Genomic DNA, 20,307 nt, shown 5'->3' with positions numbered 1-20,307 from the left:
TCCCTCTCCAAGCCCCCGGTTCTCATCGGGTGAACCCTGGTCTTGTGTCTGTCCGCCTGCGTCTCCATCTGGCAGTCTGTCCGTCCATCCATCCTTCTAGTCTTCCTTCCGTATTTCTGTGTTTTCTTCTGTCCATTGGTTTATCCATCCTTCCTTCTACCCACTCATCTTTCTTTCCGTTCCGGCAGTTCTTCTTCCTTCCATCCATCCTTCCATCCGCTATTCATCCATCCATCCATCCATCCACCCCTCCCTCCATCATCTATCCATGCATCCACCCTTGCGGTCACCCTTTCACCCATTAATCCATCCATCCTTCTTCTGGCCCATCCACCTGTTTGTCATCCCCCCTCCATCTCTCTGCCCATCTCTGTTTTCATTAATGTATTCAACAAATGCCAGGCCCTGTTCAAAGCCTGAGGTCACAGCAGAGAACTGAACGAAAGTCCCACTGTCCCCGGAGCTCACCTTCTATGAGAGAGACCAAACATAAATGAACGAGTTTGACCACAACGTCAGGAGGTGGCCAACGTGAAGGACAAGAAAGCGGGATTCAAGGATGCAGGGTGATGGGGTGGTGGTCAGAGAACTCCACTCTGAGGTGACCTGAGGTGACATTTAAGCGCAGACCTGAGTGAGCTGTGGGAACATTCCAGGTGGAAGGAAAACAGGCTTTGCAGCTGAGTGTTGGAGACACAGCAAGGAGGCCAGTGGGTCTGGAATGTGTTACCTGAGAGACTGGGAGGGGTCAGCGTGTAGGGCTCTACCGGCCCTGGCAAACTCTGACTCTTCTCCAGGAGGTGGGAGCCACGGAGAGTTTGAACAAGGCGAGTTTGAATGGTCTGCCTTTGGGTTTCACAGGACCGCTCCAGCTGGGGCCCAGAACACAGACAGTGGGGCCAACGGGGAGGCAGGGGGACAGGTTGGGAGGCTCCTGCAGAGATCGGGGTGAGCTGAGATGACGTGGTGCCCCGACCGTCTCTCTCCCATGCTCAGTGGCCGCCCCCTGCCCTTCTGCAGCCTCGGTTCGATGGCTGAGCCCCCACCCCGCCCCTGACTCCTGACCGTCACTGCTCTGAGCCTCAGTGGCTTCATCCGGCCCAAGGGGGCTGCTGCAGCACCGGGTAAACACATGAGTCTCCTCTGACCTCCCTCCCCCCGTGGGAAGAGGAGGGACTGTCTGGTTGGACAGGTGTCAGCTGGCTTCCCGGGGACCAGTCCCCACCCCTCCCACCTCCAAAAGTCACCCCGACTTTGCTCCCCTGTGATACCCAGGGCCCCTCCCAGCCACCCTCAGCCTCCCCGTGGCCGAGGCAGCTGGTGTGGGGGAGGCCCATGGGACCCCAGGAAGACATGGAAAATAGGGTGATTTTTCAGTTCCTTCAGCCTGCCTGTTGAAAAAATACGCACAGCAAAGAAGTCACCTCAAATTATTTTTTTCAAAAGGCATGAATAAAATAAATTGTTCTTCTTTATTTGTGGCTGTGCTGGGTCCTCGCTGCTGTGGTTGTCGAGGGTGGGGGCTGCCCTCGGGCTGCAGCGGGAGGCCCCTCGCTGTGCTGGCCCCCCGTGTTGCGGAGCACAGGCTTCCGGGCGCTCGGGCGTCAGCAGTAGTGGCGTGTGGGCTCAGGCGTTGTGGCACATGGGCTTAGCCGTTCCACGGCATGGGGGATCTTCCCGAACCAGGGATTGAACCCAGGTCTTCTGCATTGGCAGGCTGATTCTTCACCACCAAGCCACCAGGGAAGCCCCCTCAAACAGGCTTTTTACTTTGGTTCAATCCTCTGAAAGGCCCGGGAAGCACAGACAGGGACAGCCAAGGGCCGAGGTCACACAGTGCTGCGAGCTGTGTGCTGGGATCTGACCCCAGGCTGCATACCCCTTAAAGGCTGCTCTTCATTCCAACCTAGACTCAAATTCCAGTCGGTGCAGGGGCAGGGCCTGAACAGGACAGTGAAACAAGAGCATCCCTCAGTGACTAAAGGTCAAGATTCAGAACCAGGAAACAATTTTGCTTAATTGAGAGGCCTTGTAGACTACTGGTTAGAGGCACGGTGACCCAGATGGGCCTTTGATCCACATCACTTAGTTCCTTCTGAGGCTCCATCATCTACTGTGTGCCTGTGGGCAAGTCACTTAACCTCTCTGTGCCTCCATCACCTCGTCTGTAATGTGCAGTTAATAACACTATTTATCTAGGTTGCTTTGAGTACGTGCATAAGTTTAATTTGCAGAGAGGGATGAGAACAGTAGATAAAGTGTGGGCTCCAAGAGTATTCACCCTCCTCCTTCGTATCTGTAAAAATGATGAGCCTAGAGATGGGCTCTGCGGTTGTACGATCCAGAGAGACGTCTCGGTGATGCAGTGATGGGGGTTCATCCTAAGGATGCCAGTGCAAGCGAGAGAATAACGGAACTAGGCTCCATGGCCAAGCACGGGGAATCCAAATAGTGGCAAGACTTCATGGGGAGAACGGGACCTGGGGAGGAGCAGGACTCAGGAGACAGGACTGGGCTGAAGCCCAAGGATTCCTGAGCGCTGGGCAGCAGACTTTGCGGGCATCCTTCCTCCACAGGCCCACCAGGAGCCAGCCTCGACGAATGCACTCCCCATGCCAGGTTCTCTAGGGGTCCTCCTGCCACTTCCTGCTGCCAGCTGCCCCCTGCTCCCCAGTTTTTACCCTGGATGTCATTTATCTCCCCCTGGATGGTATGTGAATCTCCATACCCCTTAGAACTTGCAGTGGTGGTGTGTGAGGGCTACTTCCAGCTGCCAGCCTCTGCATGCCTGTGTGCCCAGGGGCAGCTGGAATTCTGGGGAATTAACACCTACTAGAAGCAGCCCTCATCCAACAGCTAACAGGAACTGCTGTGTAAATACCCCAGTGGGAACTTGACCAAGCATTCCTCCCCATTTTGGAAAAATCACGGCACCCCGAGGTGATGTTGCCTGCAGTGTTTGCATCACCAATAAATCACCACTGGGTCAATTCGCATGTCTGGCTGTATTATGTTCAAAAAGATTCTTCCTGGGCATATGAAATTGTCAAACACACATTCAGTTTACTATTACCTTCCAATCCAAACTTGTCCATTGTAAGCAGCACAAATACCTAACTCTTTGTTTATATCATTCTTGTATAACTGTCCAAATCTATTTCTATTGAAATACATATTATTATGTTTCCTTTTATTTATTCCTTTATAGCTAGGACATCTTATTATTAATTCATTCTGAACATTATGCACATACTTGAGTTATAGTTTCAATTTTATTTAGAGAGATGAATGGACTGTCACAAAATAATTGTCATGAGAAGGGAGTGTTGGTGCTGAAAGAGGGGACGAGTTCTCTTGATGTAGGTGGCCTCTGAGGCTCCTTCTGGCTTTGGTTCCTTTTATGTCTAAGGATCAAACTGTGTTTGGGGATACCAGGTCTTCTCCTCTTTGTAGCAACAAAAAGGTGATTTTAACTAAAAATAGAGTTGTCATATGATCCAGCAATCCCACTCCTGGGCATATACCCAGACAAAAAGATACTGTAATTCAAAAAGATACTGCAGTGTTCACAGTAGCATTATGAATAGTCAAGGCATGGAACCAACCTAAATGTCCATCGACAGATGAATGGATAAAGAAGATGAGGTACATATATGCAATGGAATGCTACTTAGCCATAAAAAAGGATGAGATAATGCTATTTGCAGCAACTTGAGTGCAACTAGAACTAACTGGAGTTCTTCAAAAAGAAGAAAGACAAATACTATATGCTATCACATACATGTGGACTCTAAGATATGACACAAATGAATCTGTCTACAAAACAGACTCATGGACATAGAAATCAGACTTGTAGTGGCTGAGGGGGCGGGGGTTGAGGGAGGGCTGGAGTAGGGGGTCGGCGTTAGCAGATGTATGCTTTTATGTATATAACGGATACACAACAAGGTCCTGCTGTTAGCACACAGAACTGTAATCCATGTCCTGTGTTAACCATAATGGAAAAGAATATTTTAAAAAAGAAAATATATAACATGTGTAACACAACCTTGTAAATCAACCATACTTCAATTTTAAAAATCTTAAAAGAAAAAGAAGGTGATTTCAGACTTTCAGCTTCCAGAACTATGAGGCAATACATCTCTGGAAGTCTTTATGTAACATTATTTTTATTGTGATAAAATATTCATAACATTAAATTTACCATTTTAGCCACTTTTAAGTATTTGGTTTAGTGGCATTAAATACATTCACACTCTCTTGCGATCATCATTACCATCCATCTCCAGAAGTGTTTTTCATCTGGCAGAACTGAAACTCTGCACTTATAAAACCATAATTCCCCAGTTCCCCCTGCCTCCAGACCCTGGCAACCACGATCCTACTTTCAGTCTTTAAATTTAACTGCACTAATAATCTCATCTGAGTGGAACCACACTGTATTTGTACCTGGCTTCTGTCAGTTAGCATAATGTCTTCAAGTTTCATCTAGGTTGTAGGCTGTGTCAGAATCTCATTCCTTTTCAAGGCTGAATGACATTCTATTGTAAGGCTAGAATTCATTTTGTTGATCCATTCAACTGCCAGTGAGCATTTGGGCTGTTTCCACCTTTTCGCCTTTGTGAGTGATGCTGCATGAACATGGGTGCATTATACAAATACCAGCTGGCATCCCTGCTTTACTTCTCATGGGTATATTCCCAGAAGTAGAACTGCTGGATCACATGGGAATCCTGAGGAAGGCATGGCAATCCACTCCAGTATTCTTGCCTGGAGAACCCCATGTACAGAGGAGCCTGGTGGGCTACAGCACATAGGATCGCAAAGAGTTGGACATGACTGAAACAGCTTAGCATGCACACACGCACGGAACCCTATGCTTAATTTTTTCAGGAAATGCAGTACTGTTTTCACAGAGGCTGCACCATTTTACATCCCCAAATTCTGTTATTTCAAGCCGCTAGTTTCAGGCCCTTGGCTTTGGTAGTCCAGGAAGTCAAAACAAGTCTCTACTATGTGTCAGGCACTGGGCTTTGGGAATATGACAGTGTGTGGTCAGGCCATTCAAGGTGGCGGTTCTCTTGGGACTTCTCTGGTAGTCCAGTGCTTATGGCTTTGCCTGCCAATGCAGGGGGGGTGCAAGTTCAATCCCTGGTTGGGGAGCTAAGATCCTACAGGCCTCACCGCCAAAAAACCAAAACAAAACAGAAGCAATAGTGCAACAAATTCAATAAAGACTTTAAAAATGGCCCACAACAAGAGTCTTAAAAAATCAAGGCAAGATGGCTGTTCTCTTGTTCTCTGTACGCCGCCTCCCTTGCTCCACCAGCCCCCGCTTCAGCTGCACCTATGCACGAGACCATGTCGGTGCCTGCCCTCTGCCCCAGCCAGGGATGGTTCTAATCCTGACGGCAGAAGGGCTCCAGGGGCAAGTTTATTAAACGGAAACACCTGGATGATTATTAACCTGACGGGTCGTGAGGGGCGTGCCCAAGAGGCTGGTTTCCCTGGTAACCAATGAACCCACGTGACATTGGTTCCTCCAATCAAGGGCAGCCTCTCTCCTCTCCCCCCCCCCCCACCCCCAGTGGTGAAGAGCGCCGCCATGTTGCGCTGGCCCCTTGCTGCATGAAGTGGTGTTGTTGCCTCAGGACACTTTTCTCTTGACGTGTGAGGTCCCCTGTCGCATAACCATTGACGTCTCTCTGTCTCCAGGTTTAAGGCTGGGCAACTTCAAGGCTCACTCACAGTTGGCCGTAAGAGGCTGAGGAAACTCATGAGTGCGTAGGCATCGGGAAGTGAGGACGGGGCCGGAAAGTTGTGGGGGTGACCTGAGGTGGCGTCCACTAGCACGAGGGGCCCTGCGTAGCTGGCTGCCACGAGAGGCATCTTTCTCTTCCGTGAGATTGAGTGTCCTGTTCAATTCAGAGTCTCATTCCAGTTTAAAGGTGGCAGCTCCGCGCTCGGGGCTCCTCTGACTGCCCGGGGTTGGCTGAATGCAGACGAAAGGCGAGGACCAAGTATGTCACATACTTGGGGGTTACCTGGTCGGGTAAGACAACCCCATACCCCAAACACCGGCCTCAGTCGGGCCACAGGAGTGGGCAGAGCAGCAATGTAGGGGGCCGGGACCACGGCTACATGCTGGCTACAATGCGTTACAACAGGTGTGAGACGTTACAAGATGTAACCAGAGTCTTCGAGCACCACAACCACTGTTCGGGGTCTAGAACAGCCGTGTGTGACCTACGGGACCCCCTTGGACATGGATTGCTACTAAGGCCCATGAAGTCCAGGAATGGGCCATTAAAAATACCAAACACTGGCTTTTCCACCTGCTTTACAAACTCTGTCACTGCCAGGCTGTTTAAAAGAGCACTTAAACATTGAGAGGGGAATTTGCTCTCAGCACGTGGACCAGGAGGCTGACTTGAGCCCTGTGAGCTATCACTGAGCATCCCATGATCATCGTCCCAGCACCCACGCCGTGTTAACCCAGAACTGTAGTCAACGTCATCTGAGCTCAACTGTCAATACCAAAGGATCGTTGCCAACCAAGAACGACCTTTTGCCCTTCAAATGGGATCTGCCCCCTGTTGAGCCTGAGACTGGCAGGTAAGTCCCTCTGGTTTGTCTTTGTTGCCTCCTGAGGAATAGGATTAGAAAGGGGTTTACAGATTTCACTTTTCCTCTCCCTGGCCCCACCTAAGGCTGCGACAGTAATTAACCTGGGCGCCTACTGGAGAAAACCAGCTTCCCTGGTGTCTCAGTGGTAAAGAACCAGCCTACCAATGCCAGAGTTGCAAGTTCGATCCCTGGGTTGGGAAGATCCCCTGGAAAAGGAAATGGCAACCCAGCCCGGTATTCCTGCCTGGGAATTCCCACGGACAGAGGAGCCTGGCGGGCTCCAGTCCATGGGGCTGCAAAAGAGTTGGACACGACTGAGCGACTAAACAACTACTGTGGTGCGTTGTTAAACCAGTATTCAGCGCCGGCTGTGGGGACCGAGGGTGCACAGGCGGTTCGGTCCTGCAGGCAGGACGGACACACAGGCAGGTGAGGTTATCTCAGCGCTGCAGCTGCTTGTCGCTGTATGTCGCTTCATGGCCCTGATCTTCCCTGTGTTGTACCTGTTGAACATCTTACATTTCTTCCTTGGTCTGAGTGGAGGGAATCTGTTCACAGACTGGGCGACAATGCTGGCCTCACTGCTGGGTCCATAGCGAGATGCTGTTGTGGCTGTCTGCTGGACTTCAAAGAAAAATTGACCCAGTGAGCACCTGGATTACTGGTGATGCTTCCTAGCTGCTGGTGTCTGGATTGCATTTGTGCTGTTTGATTGCGGTGCCCTTCACCTGACCCCAGGGATATCAGGGAAGAGGAGCAGATCAGCATTGTCAGGGCCGTACGGAGGATGTAGGGGAGACTTGTGTGGTGAGGCCACTCAGGATGGCTGTTCTCTTGCTTCCTGTCCATCTCCTGCTTGGCCAGCCCCTGCTTTACTCACATGACCACCCAATCCTCTTCAATTACAGGGCTTCACTGGTCCCTAGTAACTGGTGAGCCCACCTACGTCACTTCCCTCCACAAAGGCCAGCCTCCTCCTTCTCTGAGTAGCTGGAGATTCCTGCTGTGTCCTGCTCCCTGTTGGACTCACATGGCCCCAGGATGGGTTGTGTGAGATCGCCTGTCCAGTGAATCACTGACGTCTCTGCCACTGTCTCTGACTCCTTCTTTGGCCTGAAGATCGAGTGATGACAAGGCTCACAGACTTTGGGGTGCAGTCCAATAGGTGGTAAACCTGGCAGACCACGGCCTTGCCCTCATGACGTTTATCTGCTGATTGTAAAGACAGCAGATAAATGAGCAACATGACGTCAGGTGGTGAGGAGTGCTACAGAGAGAGACAGCACAGCTGGGGGTATGGAAGTTGGGGAGAGCAAGTCCCCTCACTCCAACCCAATCTCCACGCCCCACTGGGGTCCCCTCTCTCCTGCCTGACCTTGGATTCGGTCAGGACACAGACAGTCTACAAAGAGGGTGTGCATTCCAGTTAAGGCCAAGTGCCCACGGGGCAGTGATGGGGCTGGCAGGGGGGATCGAGAGCCTTCTTTAAACCCCGGGGGGTGAGGATCCTGAGGGCACCCCACTGAGGAACAGTGGGTGCTGGGAGAGTCACGGGCCTCAGGGTGACATTCCCTCTTCTCGGTCTGGCTTGGCCAGCCCTCTGATCATCCCAGTTGCCCAGCCCAGGCCCTCCCCATCGCAGGCCACCCTGGAGATGCATTAACCTGTTTGCAGGTCTTCTTGAAATACCACGACAGTGCGTTGTGCCTGGTCCCCTTCTGCTTAGAACTGTCCTCCTAACTCGGCTTCCCAGGCTCATTTCTCACCATCTCTGAGGACTTTGACTCTTCCCTGGAGCCTTTCCGGATGGTCCAGGCCCGGATAGGTCCCCTCCCTGACACTGCTCCCTCAGACAGAGCTTGGCACCAAATCCATGCCTAATAAATATTTGTTGAATGGATGGATGGATGGGTGCTGGACCCTGCCAAACCACCTTCCTGTCCTTGGTTTTTTGTTTTGTTTTTTTTTCCTACCAGGGTCACTGAGATTTGCATCTGTCTGCCTCCCCCAGGGCTCAACGGACCACACCAGTGAACCCAGCATGCCCCTGGGCCTGGCAGCTGGATGGCTGATGCTTGCAAAGCAGGCATCTTCTTGCTCGACCGCCTGACCACCCTGGCGCGGCCGAATCTGAAAGCTAATGACATTATTGTGCAGAGACACAATGTCTGTGGGCATTTGCTGACCCGGCCTTTGGTGTGGGCTTAATCCTGCATTCTCCCCTCACTGTCCACGGGGACGCAGCGGTCACCCATCTTGGCACGGGCACTTTTGGGGAAGGTATAAATGTCACCTCCCGCTGGAAGGCTCCACGGGCACTCTCAGGGACTGGTGTCACTGGTAAGAATGGCTGTCTTGCTTGTCTTGCCTTTTGCTCTCATCCTGCTCCCTGATGGAAAGGGTGGGAGACCTGGGTTCGAATCCAGAGGCTACTGCTTTCTGACCAGGTGACTTTGGGGCCAAGACCTCAAGGCGCTGAGCCTCAGTTTTCTTTTCTGTGAAATGGGGAGAGGGGCCGGGGTCCTAAAACCTCCTTTGCCGTGGGGCTCAGAGACAATGTAGGTGAGTGGTCCAGCGTGATGCCTGGCATGGAGCGTGTACTTTGATGATGCTCTTTACTGATACTAAACGGTCCGTCAGCATCTTCGTTTTGCCAGCGGAGAAGAATATGACTGAGGGTTTGTGAGTGGAAGGAATAAATCCATGGAAGGTTCAGCTTCACTTCTAGGGCGGTGAGTCAGTTCTCTCCACACCCACAAACCTGCGCGGGACACCTGCTCTGTGTCCTGCCTTGGGACAGATAGGAAGCGGCCGCCCGTCTCAGGGAAGCTCCCAGCCACAGGTGACTAAAGCTGGGTGGAAAGGACCCTAGTGAAGCCATAATCGCTGCTGTGTGCTGAGCACTGAGTGGGTTCCAGGAACTCTCAAGTGGTTTTCTGTGTTCTATACTTGGATCGTCACAACCTGTCTGTAGACGTGACCAGGTGCCATCCTGTCCCCACTTTACAGAGCAGGAAACTGAGGCACAGAGGGGACACCCTTGTCAGGGGTTGAAGCTGGTAAGCGGCAGAGGCAGCACCTGAGCTGAACCAACTGAGCTTAGCCTTCAGTCTGAGGACGCCAATGGTGGAGGGCAGTAATGTGGGGCCTTGGGCACAGGGACAGACCCAGAGGGCTGCTTTCCTAGGGGAGAAGGGCAGGTCTAGCTCCCAAGCTGTTTAGTTGAATGTTCTCTTTTGGGGGAACATCCTGGCCTGGCCTGTGGTGTGGAAGGAGCTTCTGGAAGCTAGATGTTACCTCTGGAGAAGGAGACAGGTTCCCCTCCACACTGGGAAGACGCAGGCTGGGTTCTCTGCCCCTCCTGTGGGAAGGGAGGAGACACTTGACCGTTGTCCATACTTTTCTGACGTTCTCGGTCATTAAGAAGCTGTCCTGCTGCTGATCAGTGTCTGAAGTTGTGTTATACTCATGTCTTTGCTTCCTGAGCTCCATAATAGATGTATGTACTAATCGTGGGGGGGCGGATAAGACCAGTAGGGGAGAGGAGCGTTCTGGGGTCCGGGTGGTGGGGAGGCAGTCAAGGAGGATGTTGGGGCGGGGGCAGGGGGTCCGGGGAACTTTGTGAGACTGCAGATTGGGAACTACACCCTGGCCAAGCATGGCCGGGGCGTGAGTTTCCTCTGCTTATGCTGTTTTCTTTTAATCAAGAAATTTCTGCATAATATTGATTGATGTATAAGAAATTGAGGTGTAGTAGCATCAATTGTCTGGGGCCACGTGGGCCCCCAGTCATGTTCTAGTTTCTCACTTTATTTTTTAGTACACCTCATTTCTTTGTCCCCCCTTGGAGCCGGCCTGGATGCAAAGAAGCAAAGCTAGTGACGAACATTCAGGCAGACGCTAGCCGTCCCCACTGCCCTAGGAGAACCTGAAACCAGGCAGGGAGACACAGAATAGGAGGTGGGGCTGGAATGATGTGGCTCAGGCCCCCCAGTGAGGGAGCCGAGGGCCTGGAGGGGTCCTCACTGCTGCTTCCCCCATGCCTTCCAGGTCACTCCTGCACGGGACAACCCACCATGGCCTCAGACCACCAGACCCAAGCGGGCAAGCCGCAGCCCCTCAACCCCAAGGTGGGTACCACGTCAGGGGATGGGGTGGCAAGTGCAGAGTCTCTCTAAGACTCAGTTTTCCTTCTATAAATTGGGATTTGTGGCTTCTTTTCTGGGGTCCCTCTCTCTGGGCCGTAGTCTCCCCAACTTGCACAGTGGAGGAGGGTGCTAGAAGGCTCCTTCCCAGCCCACAGCCAGCATATTTCTGACTCTGGAGACTCAATTTTCTCTGCCTTACCCTGAACCCCATTGCCCAAGAGGGGTCCCCAAAGCTGGGGTGAACCCTCAGCCCAGTCTAAGAGGGGGTTTGTGAATGGGTGGTGGGGTGGGCTTCACACCTGCTGTGTGACCTGGACCAGTCACTTCACCTCTCTTAGCCTCAGGTTCCTCCTAAAAATGGGGAGAGTTGGACTCAGTGCCTAAGATATCTGTGAAAAGGCAAAGAAACAGGCTCAGCCCCCTCTGCTTCGGGGGCTCCAGGCTTGGATTCCATCCTAGAACTGCTTTTTGTCTGACTTGGGACCCAGCTTGCTCCATTCTGCCCCCAAAGGGGCTTACTTTCTGGAAGACAGATACATAAATAAACTAGTAAATACATAATTTCAAGGAATGAGAAGTATTAGGAAGAAACAGAAAGAGTAGGGTCCTTCAGAGTCAGGGTGAACAGGGAACATATTAGCTAAGGTCAGGGAGGACCCCTCAGAGGAGGTGACATGGAGCAGAAGCCCCGGTCAGGGTGGGGAGCACTGAAAATCGGGGCGTGGGGTGGGGAGTGTTCAGGCGGAGAGCATGGTGAGTGCAGAGGGCCAGGAGTCGGAGTGAGCTGGGTGAGCTTGAGCAGCAAGAAGGCCAGTGGGACGTGGCTTGGAGGCACCAGCCGGTCAGTTTCAAATGGGAGCCGCTGACGGCGTTTGATGCTTCCTGGTAGCCATGTTGGACTTCCCAGGTGGCTCAGTGGTAAAGAATCTGCCAGCCAATGATGGAGACTCAAGTTCGATCCCTGGGTTGGGAAGATCCCCTGGAGAAGGGAATGGCAACCCACTCCAGTGTTCTTGCCTAGAGAATCCCACTGACAGAGGAGCCTGGCAGGCTGCAGTCCATGGGGTTGCAAAAGAGTCGGACACAACTTCGTGACTAAACAACAAGTAGCCATGTTAACAAAGTAAGAAGAAACAAGGGAAATTAGCTTTTGTATATTTTATTAAACCCAATATATCCTAATGTATAGTCAGTAGAAAAATTGTTAGAGGACTATTTTACATTCTTTTTTTCATACTAAATCTTCAACATTTGATGTGTATTTGAAACTTACAGCACATTTTAATTCAGATTAGTTGCATATGTTCAGTATACATCTAGTGGTTGCTGAATTGGACAGTGCAAGTTGAAAGGATTAGGTAATACATAAAATTTTAGCATCCATCTGTGGATAAATAGCAACAATAATAATAATACTGAGCTCCTGGGCTGTCTGAGACCTTTCAGATCCATGGGGAGGCTGTCCTTCTTCACCTTCCTTAGCCTGCAACCCTTGTCTCCCAGGCCAGGGTGGTCATAACACACTAGTCCTCGACTCTCATGTTCTGGATTCTTCTCAGTAACCCTGCAAAGTTGGCATGATTCCCCATTTCACAGTCAGGGCAGCTGAGGCTCAGAGCGATCGTGTGGCTTTCTCAGGTTGCCCAGCTGGATGCAGAAGAGGAGATACTGGAGCTCAGATCTCCTGACCTATCCATGGTCGAGTCAGTGAGCATCAAGCCTGAATTGAGCCCATGGAATCTGAGCCCTACTGGGCCTCCCTCCCCTGGCTTTATCTGCTTTGTGTGGCTAATCCCTGGCCTGGGAGAGAGGGGCATGTTGACCCAGCAAGTGCTGAGCATGTAGATTCTCCAGCTGCCCTTCCTGGGAGCCAGCTGCCCTGAGCCCAGCTCTTCAGCCAGAGGCAGCTCCCAGGGGAAGTGCATCTGACCCTGAGTTCTCTTTGCAATCATGAAAGGTGACAGCTGCCCCCTGTCCCCACCTGCTTCCCAGTTCGCACTGGCTATGAAGCTGCAGGCAGTCCTTTGATTTTGCTGAGCTTCATTTTTCCTAGTGGGGATTCTGCCAGCCCGTCCCTGGGCTGATGAGGACCAGATGAGGCAAGCGGGGTGAAGTCTTCTTAAGAGGTATCCCGAGAGGGAAGAAAGCCTGTGGAACCAATGGGGGCTTAAGAGAAGAGCACGGGTGTGTGTGGTTTTGTGGGTGGAGTGTGGGTGCAGGCTGGTATTGACAAGGGCCGGAGAAGCTTGAGCAGCATGGCTTACCTAGCATTGTGCTATTCCTACTCTGGTCCACAGACCAGTGGTACCAGAACAGTGCTCTAACGGAGACAGCATCAGACAGGCCTGGGCTGCAAGTTCAGCTCTGCCACTCACCCATGTCCCTTAATTAATATGACTGTGCCTCCCACATGCAGAGCAAATATGGTATACTCACCACTATGCTCCTCTGAATCCTTCCAACAACCCCATGAGGTAGGTTCTGTCTTTATTTCCCATTTTACAGATGGGGAAATTGAGGCTCAGAGAGGTGAAATGCTGCCTCAGGGTCTCACAGCTGGTCATTGGAGCTGGGACTATCAGACTTTATGTTTGATTGGTGATTTCCAAGCACGGAACCCTTCAGCATCCTTCGAGGCTCTCTGAGTCCTCTCCCCACCCCTCTGCCCTGTTCTTCTCTTCCCAGTCATGATGAGAGTCTGACTCTCTCCTCCTGTTGCAGATCATCATCTTTGAGCAGGAGAACTTCCAGGGCCACTCACATGAGCTCAACGGGCCCTGCCCCAACCTGAAGGAGACTGGCGTGGAGAAGGCAGCCTCTGTCCTGGTGCAGGCTGGACCGTATGTACCTGGGTGGGGGAGGGCCTCACTCGGTCACGGGCTGACAGGTGAGGCGGCCGTACTGTGAAGCTGGAGGGATCTGTCCTGAGCTTCTAGACTGTGCGTCGGGGGACCAGAATTTGGGGTCTTGGCAGCCTTCGGAGAGAGCTTGTGTTTTAAAGTCAGATAGAGCTAGGTTTCAAATCCTGGTTTCACCACTTCTGTTCTGTTGGACCAGGAGCTTCCCTCTCTGGGCCGCAGATTCCTCCTCTGTAGGACGAGGCTAACCGTGTCCTCCTGGGGATGATGGGATGGAGCCCATGTGAAAAGCCTGACATCTGGGTCAGCCACTTCCTTGAGGCAGGGAGATGGCCACGGTGACTCCCAAGGACTTTGGCAGAGCTGCCAGTCTCTGACTCTGGGAGTGTCCTCACTCTGCTGGGAGGTCTGAAGCTGGATGTCCCAGCACAACCTTCAGGGTCCTGTCTTTGTGGTTCCCCAGTGGTTCCTTCTTTGCAAGAGCCTCCGGAATCAGAGGTGGCCACCAGTGACACCCAACCAACGGGTCAGTGAGTCTGGTGTGGGTCCTGGGTGACCTGCCCCATACCTCAAGGTTCACAGGGCATTGTGCAGAGAGTGATGACCCTACTTGAATCAGAGTCTGCTGATGGACAACACAACCAAAGGAATGGCCCCACCCAGCCCCGCTAACCTGATGCACTCAGGACACCAGTGTGCTTAGGACCATGTCTTCCTGGACAGCTAAGGTTTTGACCATTGAAGAACCACATCTGATTTTCTTTTTTTAGTATTTGGATGGGAGAATTTCTCAAATAGACTTTACACTTCTCTGCTTTCTTTTTTAAAAATTATCTGATGTTTATATTGTTCATTGTTTAACATTAAGGAGAAATGGTTTAGTGCAAAAAAAACCAAAAAACCCATATGACTCTAGTCTTACTACTCAGAAGTAACCACGAAGATTTTGATTTTTGTCTGTATATACTTAGATTTTTCTCTGTATGTATTTCACCAAATATATATTAGAAATAGATTTAATCAGATCATGCTTTACAAACTCTTTTGTAACTCATTTTGAAGACTTTGCAAGATACCTCAAATTCTCTCTGTGTCATTAAGGAGCATTTTATGTCAATGTTTTTGAAAGAGCTGTTTGGAGATAAATCTGCATCAGAGTCTCAGAAGGGGGAGGCTTTGACGTGCATGTTCTTGGGCCCCCCTCCCTGCCCCACTGAATCAGACTCTTGGGGTCTGGAGCCCAGGAATCTACATTTCACAAACCCGCCTGGTGATGTTTCTGCCCAGTTAGGCTTGAGACCCTGTGTCCTAGCTCATGATTTTTCATGCCTTTTTAATATTACATCACAGAATATTACCCAGTTTCCTCAACCAGGTCCTGCCGATTGGCTGTGTAAGTTGTTTCTATTATTTGATGTTATAAACAACGCCATGATGAACAGCCTTACCCTTATGTCTGCAGCCTCTCAACAGGCGTTTTCTAAGGACACGTGACCTAAAGCAGAATTGCCAGATCAAGAGGGCAGGCATTCTCTTCTTCTAAAAGCAGCAAGAAACACTATCTCCCTTCCCTTAAGGACTTAGATCATTGTTCTGAATGGCTGTTACTGTGCCAGGCTGGATTGTTAGCCTTTGCGATGAAGCGCCCCAGAACACCAGGCATCATGAAATCGTGCCGCCTTTTTCTGACTGTCCCCTTTCCTCTATTAGCCACGCCCCGTTGGAAGGCAATCCTTCCCTTTAAGGTACTATTTCTCTCCTACTGTGGATCTAAGACTGTTGGTGTTCTGTCTGTACAAAATGAGTCCAGAGACCACCATCAGGAACAAAAGAGGAAACAGAGAGAATGGATTGGTATGAACAAGGTGTGTGAGCTTTAGAAGCAATGATGTTCTGGAGTCAGTCCTCAGTGGTGAAAGCCAACTGGGCACATTTCTTCCCAGCTCCGTGTGCACTGACATCACGTGGAGGGCGTGAAATCAGCCACGTATGGTGGGAGTATTTACACCATGGAAACTGGCAAGCTGGATTTGTTTTCTTTTTGAGAGCTCCTTGTTAATTCACCAGTATACCACTGGCCCCAGGACATGGGTTCTGTACATCTGTGCTTGTTGCTAGGTCGTCTTTTAGGCTTCCTTTATATTTCTTGATTGTGTTCCAGATGACTGGAGCCAGCACGGTGCTGGGTTTTGGATAACTGAGCTGACACTGCCTGTTGATTCGCTGTGCTTCGGTTTAGATGAGGCTGCTACTCATTGTGACGAGCTGGGCCACTGTGAACTCTGGGGCCTGAGGGAGGAGCCAGGGTCCCACCAGAGGAAGCCCGGAGGGAGCCTGACCTGCTGTCTCTCTGTGTCTCCACTGCAGCTGGGTGGGCTACGAGCAGGCCAACTGCAAAGGGGAGCAGTTCGTGTTTGAGAAGGGTGAGTACCCCCGCTGGGACTCGTGGACCAGCAGTCGGAGGACAGACTCGCTCAGCTCCCTGAGGCCCATCAAAGTGGTGAGCCCCCCGTCCCTCGTCGTCTTCCTCTCTTTGCCCCGCTTAGAGCCAGAGGTCTAGGGACTAGGAAGGAGCCTTCCCTTCTGGCATCATGCCCCCGGCCATGTGACCCTGCATAAGTTACTTCACCTCCCTAAGCCTCAGTTTCCGCATCTGCAAAATGGGGATATTAGTGTCTATGGCGTAGCCTGAGTGTGGCCGCAGTGCACAGCTTCAGGGACTTCAGGTTTCATTCAGAATGCTCCAGGGGCACCGTTCACATTCTAGTCTATGTGGATGGCGCTATTCAGGTCTATGCAACTCCTGTCACAGAGCAATTGCTCCCTAACGATTGCTGCTATAAATACTCAGAGAAATTCTGGGTTTTGGGGTGGAGGAGAAGGCAGCTTGTTCTTGTTCATAGCTCATGCCCCTGTGACCTTTCAGAGCTTCTCGGATCCTGATTCTTACTGGTGTGTGGTCTGCAAGGGCAAAGCGACCACTAATGCTCAGTTACGCTCCCAAACCTCCCCAGCCCAGCCTGCTTCCCCCCAGAGCTTGATGCAAAATCAAACAACATTGGATTTAGCATTCTATAGACCTGAGTTCCTTTGTTGACTCTAGTCCTCCTGGCTGTGTGTGTGACCTTGGCCAAGTCACTTTCTCTGAGTCTCAGTTTTCTCATCTGCCAAATAGCGTGAAAGTGTTGGTCGCTCATTCATGTCTGACTCTTTGGGACCCCCATGGACTGTAGCCCACCAGGCTCCTCTGTCCATGGAATTCTCCAGGCAAGCATACTGGAGTGGGTAGCCATTCCCTTCTCTAGGGGATCAACCTGACCCAGGGCTCGACCCTGGGTCTTCTGCATTGCAGGCAGATTCTTTACTGTCCGAGCCAAGAGTAGCTTAAAGAATGAACGCTAGACGGAGAAGAAGAATGTCAGAGGAACAGGAGAATGGGAAGATATGTGGAGATGAAGGAAAGCCAAAATATTGTGTCTTCTAGAGGCATGATAAGCCTATGTGTATGTATGTATCATGGCTACCATTTATTTTTAAAAAGGGGAGTTGAGGCTGTGGGAGGGAAAAGTGCCATTTCAGAGCCAAGTACGCCCCAAAGTGTAGAAGCTGGAGTGACTGTTTTGTGAAGGTAGCCCAGTATGATGACCACTGTCGCTGGCCAGTGCCATCAACACTCAAGCAGTAGGGGTCTTGGGCAGATGGCTGCAGGCAGAGCGTGCTGGTCCCAACTCCAGGGCACCCCGGGTGCCCTCACCCACACTCCCACTCCCCGTCCACAGGACAGCCAGGAGCACAAGATCACCCTGTATGAGAACCCTAACTTCACGGGGAAGAAGATGGAGGTGATAGACGATGACGTGCCCAGCTTCCACGCCCATGGCTACCAGGAGAAGGTGTCTTCCGTGCGGGTGCAGAGTGGCACGTGAGTACACACCCAGCCCTGGCTCTCCCTGCCCCGGGAGCCCGGACTCTGAGCTGCTGAGCCCTGCTCTGCCCCGAGCCCTGGGGGTCGTCGTATACATTCCCGACCTCAGCCTTCCCACTGGAAAATGGGCGTTGAAATCATCAGATGCAGGCACGTGGCTTTCAGTCCCTGAAGTTCCATCCTGACCTGCCTTATGGGCAACACCTTGCCTTTGAAAGAGAGAAGTCGTGGCATTAACCTCAGCTCCAAAGAGCAGGATAGTAAATGTTGGGTGGGGGAAGGGTAAGGCAGAGGTGAGGGGTGGGGGGAGATCAGAAGGCTTGGAATGAGTTGAGTGGTCTTTACAGAGCTGAGAGAGACAGGAAGTACAGCCCATGCTGGCCTTTTTCTGCATGCATTCCTGAGGTTGGAAATAGGAGGGGTCATTCTCCACCAAATTAAATTTCTTCAGTACATAAACCTCGGTCACCAGCATTGGGGAATTTCTCATTGTGAAAAATGTGGATTCTATGGGGAATCTGAAGATGAACTTTGGGCAGTGGTATGCTAGAGCATACCATCTTGTACCAGCTTGCAAAAGCTGACTTAACTTTTCAGAATTTAATGTGAGTTGGTTGCTTAATCATTGGTAGCTTGAAATAAGCCATCGCAGACATATGTACACCACAGAGATTGGAAAGTGTTACAAACAAGACTCCCCCCACCCCCCCACCTCCACACACGCAGCAGCACTAGTTCACCAATACATACTGGCTTTCTGGGGCTTGTCAGACTCTCAGAGTCTGCACAGTTCTGCATTCCTGTGCCCTGTCACTCATTCATTGGTTCAGTTTGTCAAGTGATGTCATATGCCAGGCACCATGACAGGTGATCAGTAATTCAAGTTAGGTTAGAGAGACCTGGCCTCGGTCTTGTGTAGCTAAAGGTCTGCTTGGAGGCAACTGTTCATAATTAGGAATCCATGCAAATCTAGGCTTCTTCCTTAAAGAAGGGGCTCTTGAGCTGAGATCTCAAGAAAGTAGGAATTGTAGAGGTAAAGAGAAGGAAGGATGCTCCAGACAGAATAGCACGAGCAAACGTCCTGTGGTGGGAGGAGCCTGGTGAGTCCCCTGGGCTCTGCAAGGGACAGAGTGTCCGGGCTGCAGAGATACAGTGGCTGGAATGAGTGTGAGAGGCGAGCTGGAGGTGTTCATGGGGGCTGGCCGGGCAGGTTCGTGGGGGCCAGGCCTGTGTGATGCCTCCTGGGGAGAAGACTGTAACAGTCGTCAGGTGCCCAGTGAGAGATCCCCTAAATGGTGATGGCTTCAACTGGTGGAGGGATCACAGAGGGCTCCTGGGACCTCTGCTACTGCTCTTTGGCCTTGTTGGGGATTGGGCAAGAGGCCTGTCTCACTCTAAGCTTGAGTGAGCTTGAGATCACCGCTTCCTCTGATCCCGGTGTCAGGCCTGCCGTTAAAAGTTGCATCTGGGAATTTCCCTGGTGGTTCAGTGATTGAGACTTAGTCTTCCAATGCTGGGGGTGTGGGTTTGACCTCTGATCAGGGAGCTAAGATACCATAGGCCTCAGGGCCAAAAAACAGAAACATAAAACAGAAGCAGTATTATAACAAATTGAATAAAGACTTAAAAAACGGTCCATTTAAAAAAAAAAAACTTAAAAAAATAGTTGCTTCTGGAGGTAGCGAGCTCCGCATCCAGGGGAGGAAGAAAGCAGAGGCTGGACCTGGGAAGGGTGGTGGAGCTCTGCTCAGCATCCAGGTAGTGAGGGATGAGTGGGAGGCCCACCCTTCCTGGTGGCTGAGCCACCCCCTCGTCTCTCTCTCCTTCTGTGTCTCCTGACTCCCCCCGTGCCCTCCCCCAACCTCTGGCCCTGCAGGTGGGTCGGCTACCAGTACCCCGGCTACCGTGGGCTGCAGTACCTGCTGGAGAAGGGTGATTACAAGGACAGCGGTGACTTCGGGGCCCCCCAGCCCCAGGTGCAGTCCGTGCGCCGCATTCGGGACATGCAGTGGCACCAGCGGGGCGCCTTCCACCCCTCCAGCTAGTGCCCCTCCCTTGCCTCCTTCCCAGGGGCCTGGCCTCTGCCCAGCATCCCACCAGACATCCTGGAGAGTGAATAAAGTGTGACTTGCAACTTATCCGAGGCAGCGTCTTTTTATCGCCTGTGGAAGCCAGGGTGCTGCATGCTTGCATGCGTGTGTGTGTGTGTAAGGCAGACACAGAATGACGAGAGAACCCGAAAGTGACTGGGTGAGGGGTGGGACAACCTCACCGAGACGTCTCAGCTCTGCAGCTGCTTAGCTCTGTGACCTGCGGCACATTGTCCAGCCTCTGAGCCTCTGCTTCTTCATCTGTCTTACAACCCGCTTTGCCCCCTGAGTGACTGGCTTGGCTGACCTCTGAGTCATCCTTGTGTGGTTGCCAAGCGCAGTCATTCAGAGGCATGTGATGGTTGCTCCAGACCCTAAAAATGTACCCACTGCCTGCCGTTCCCACAGAATTGCCTTATCACCTTGAACCTGGGAGTTTATTTAAATCTGCCCAGTGGAGTCCCAAACCCTGTAATGCCCACCCGCATCTCAGAGAGAGGTCACAAAGACCTGTCTCTGTGTCTGCATTCTGTGGTCCCTTTGTTCACGCCTTGGTTGCGGTGGTCACTTACTGTAGCAACTGAGGGCTGGGTTCCTGCATCTTATGAGTCTGGATTCAATTGGCTGTTCTGGAGCCCTGCCCAATCATGGGACCTCAG

At 51.6% G+C, this 20,307-nt stretch overlaps 1 protein-coding gene across 2 annotated transcripts; it reads left to right on the top strand.

Moving 5' to 3' along the window:
• The first annotated feature begins 5,615 nt into the window (after positions 1-5,615).
• On the top strand, positions 5,616-19,696 carry CRYBB2 (crystallin beta B2). Of its 2 annotated transcripts, none has more exons than XM_043438092.1 (6): positions 5,616-6,615; positions 10,678-10,757; positions 13,497-13,615; positions 16,001-16,133; positions 17,413-17,555; positions 19,435-19,696. In XM_043438092.1, exons 2-6 carry the CDS (start codon positions 10,704-10,706, stop codon positions 19,601-19,603), a joined length of 618 nt encoding a protein of 205 aa, XP_043294027.1. In that variant the 5' UTR covers positions 5,616-6,615; positions 10,678-10,703; the 3' UTR covers positions 19,604-19,696. The 2 variants fall into 2 exon arrangements, with proteins under 2 accessions (XP_043294027.1, XP_043294026.1); XM_043438091.1 differs by lacking the exon at positions 5,616-6,615 and adding an exon at positions 8,874-8,967.
• The last annotated feature ends 611 nt before the right edge of the window (positions 19,697-20,307 follow it).

Source organism: Cervus canadensis, chromosome 1 (assembly GCF_019320065.1).
Source record: "Cervus canadensis isolate Bull #8, Minnesota chromosome 1, ASM1932006v1, whole genome shotgun sequence".
NCBI classification, from domain to species: Eukaryota; Metazoa; Chordata; class Mammalia; order Artiodactyla; family Cervidae; genus Cervus; species Cervus canadensis.
This window is presented reverse-complemented; position numbering and strand designations above follow the sequence as displayed.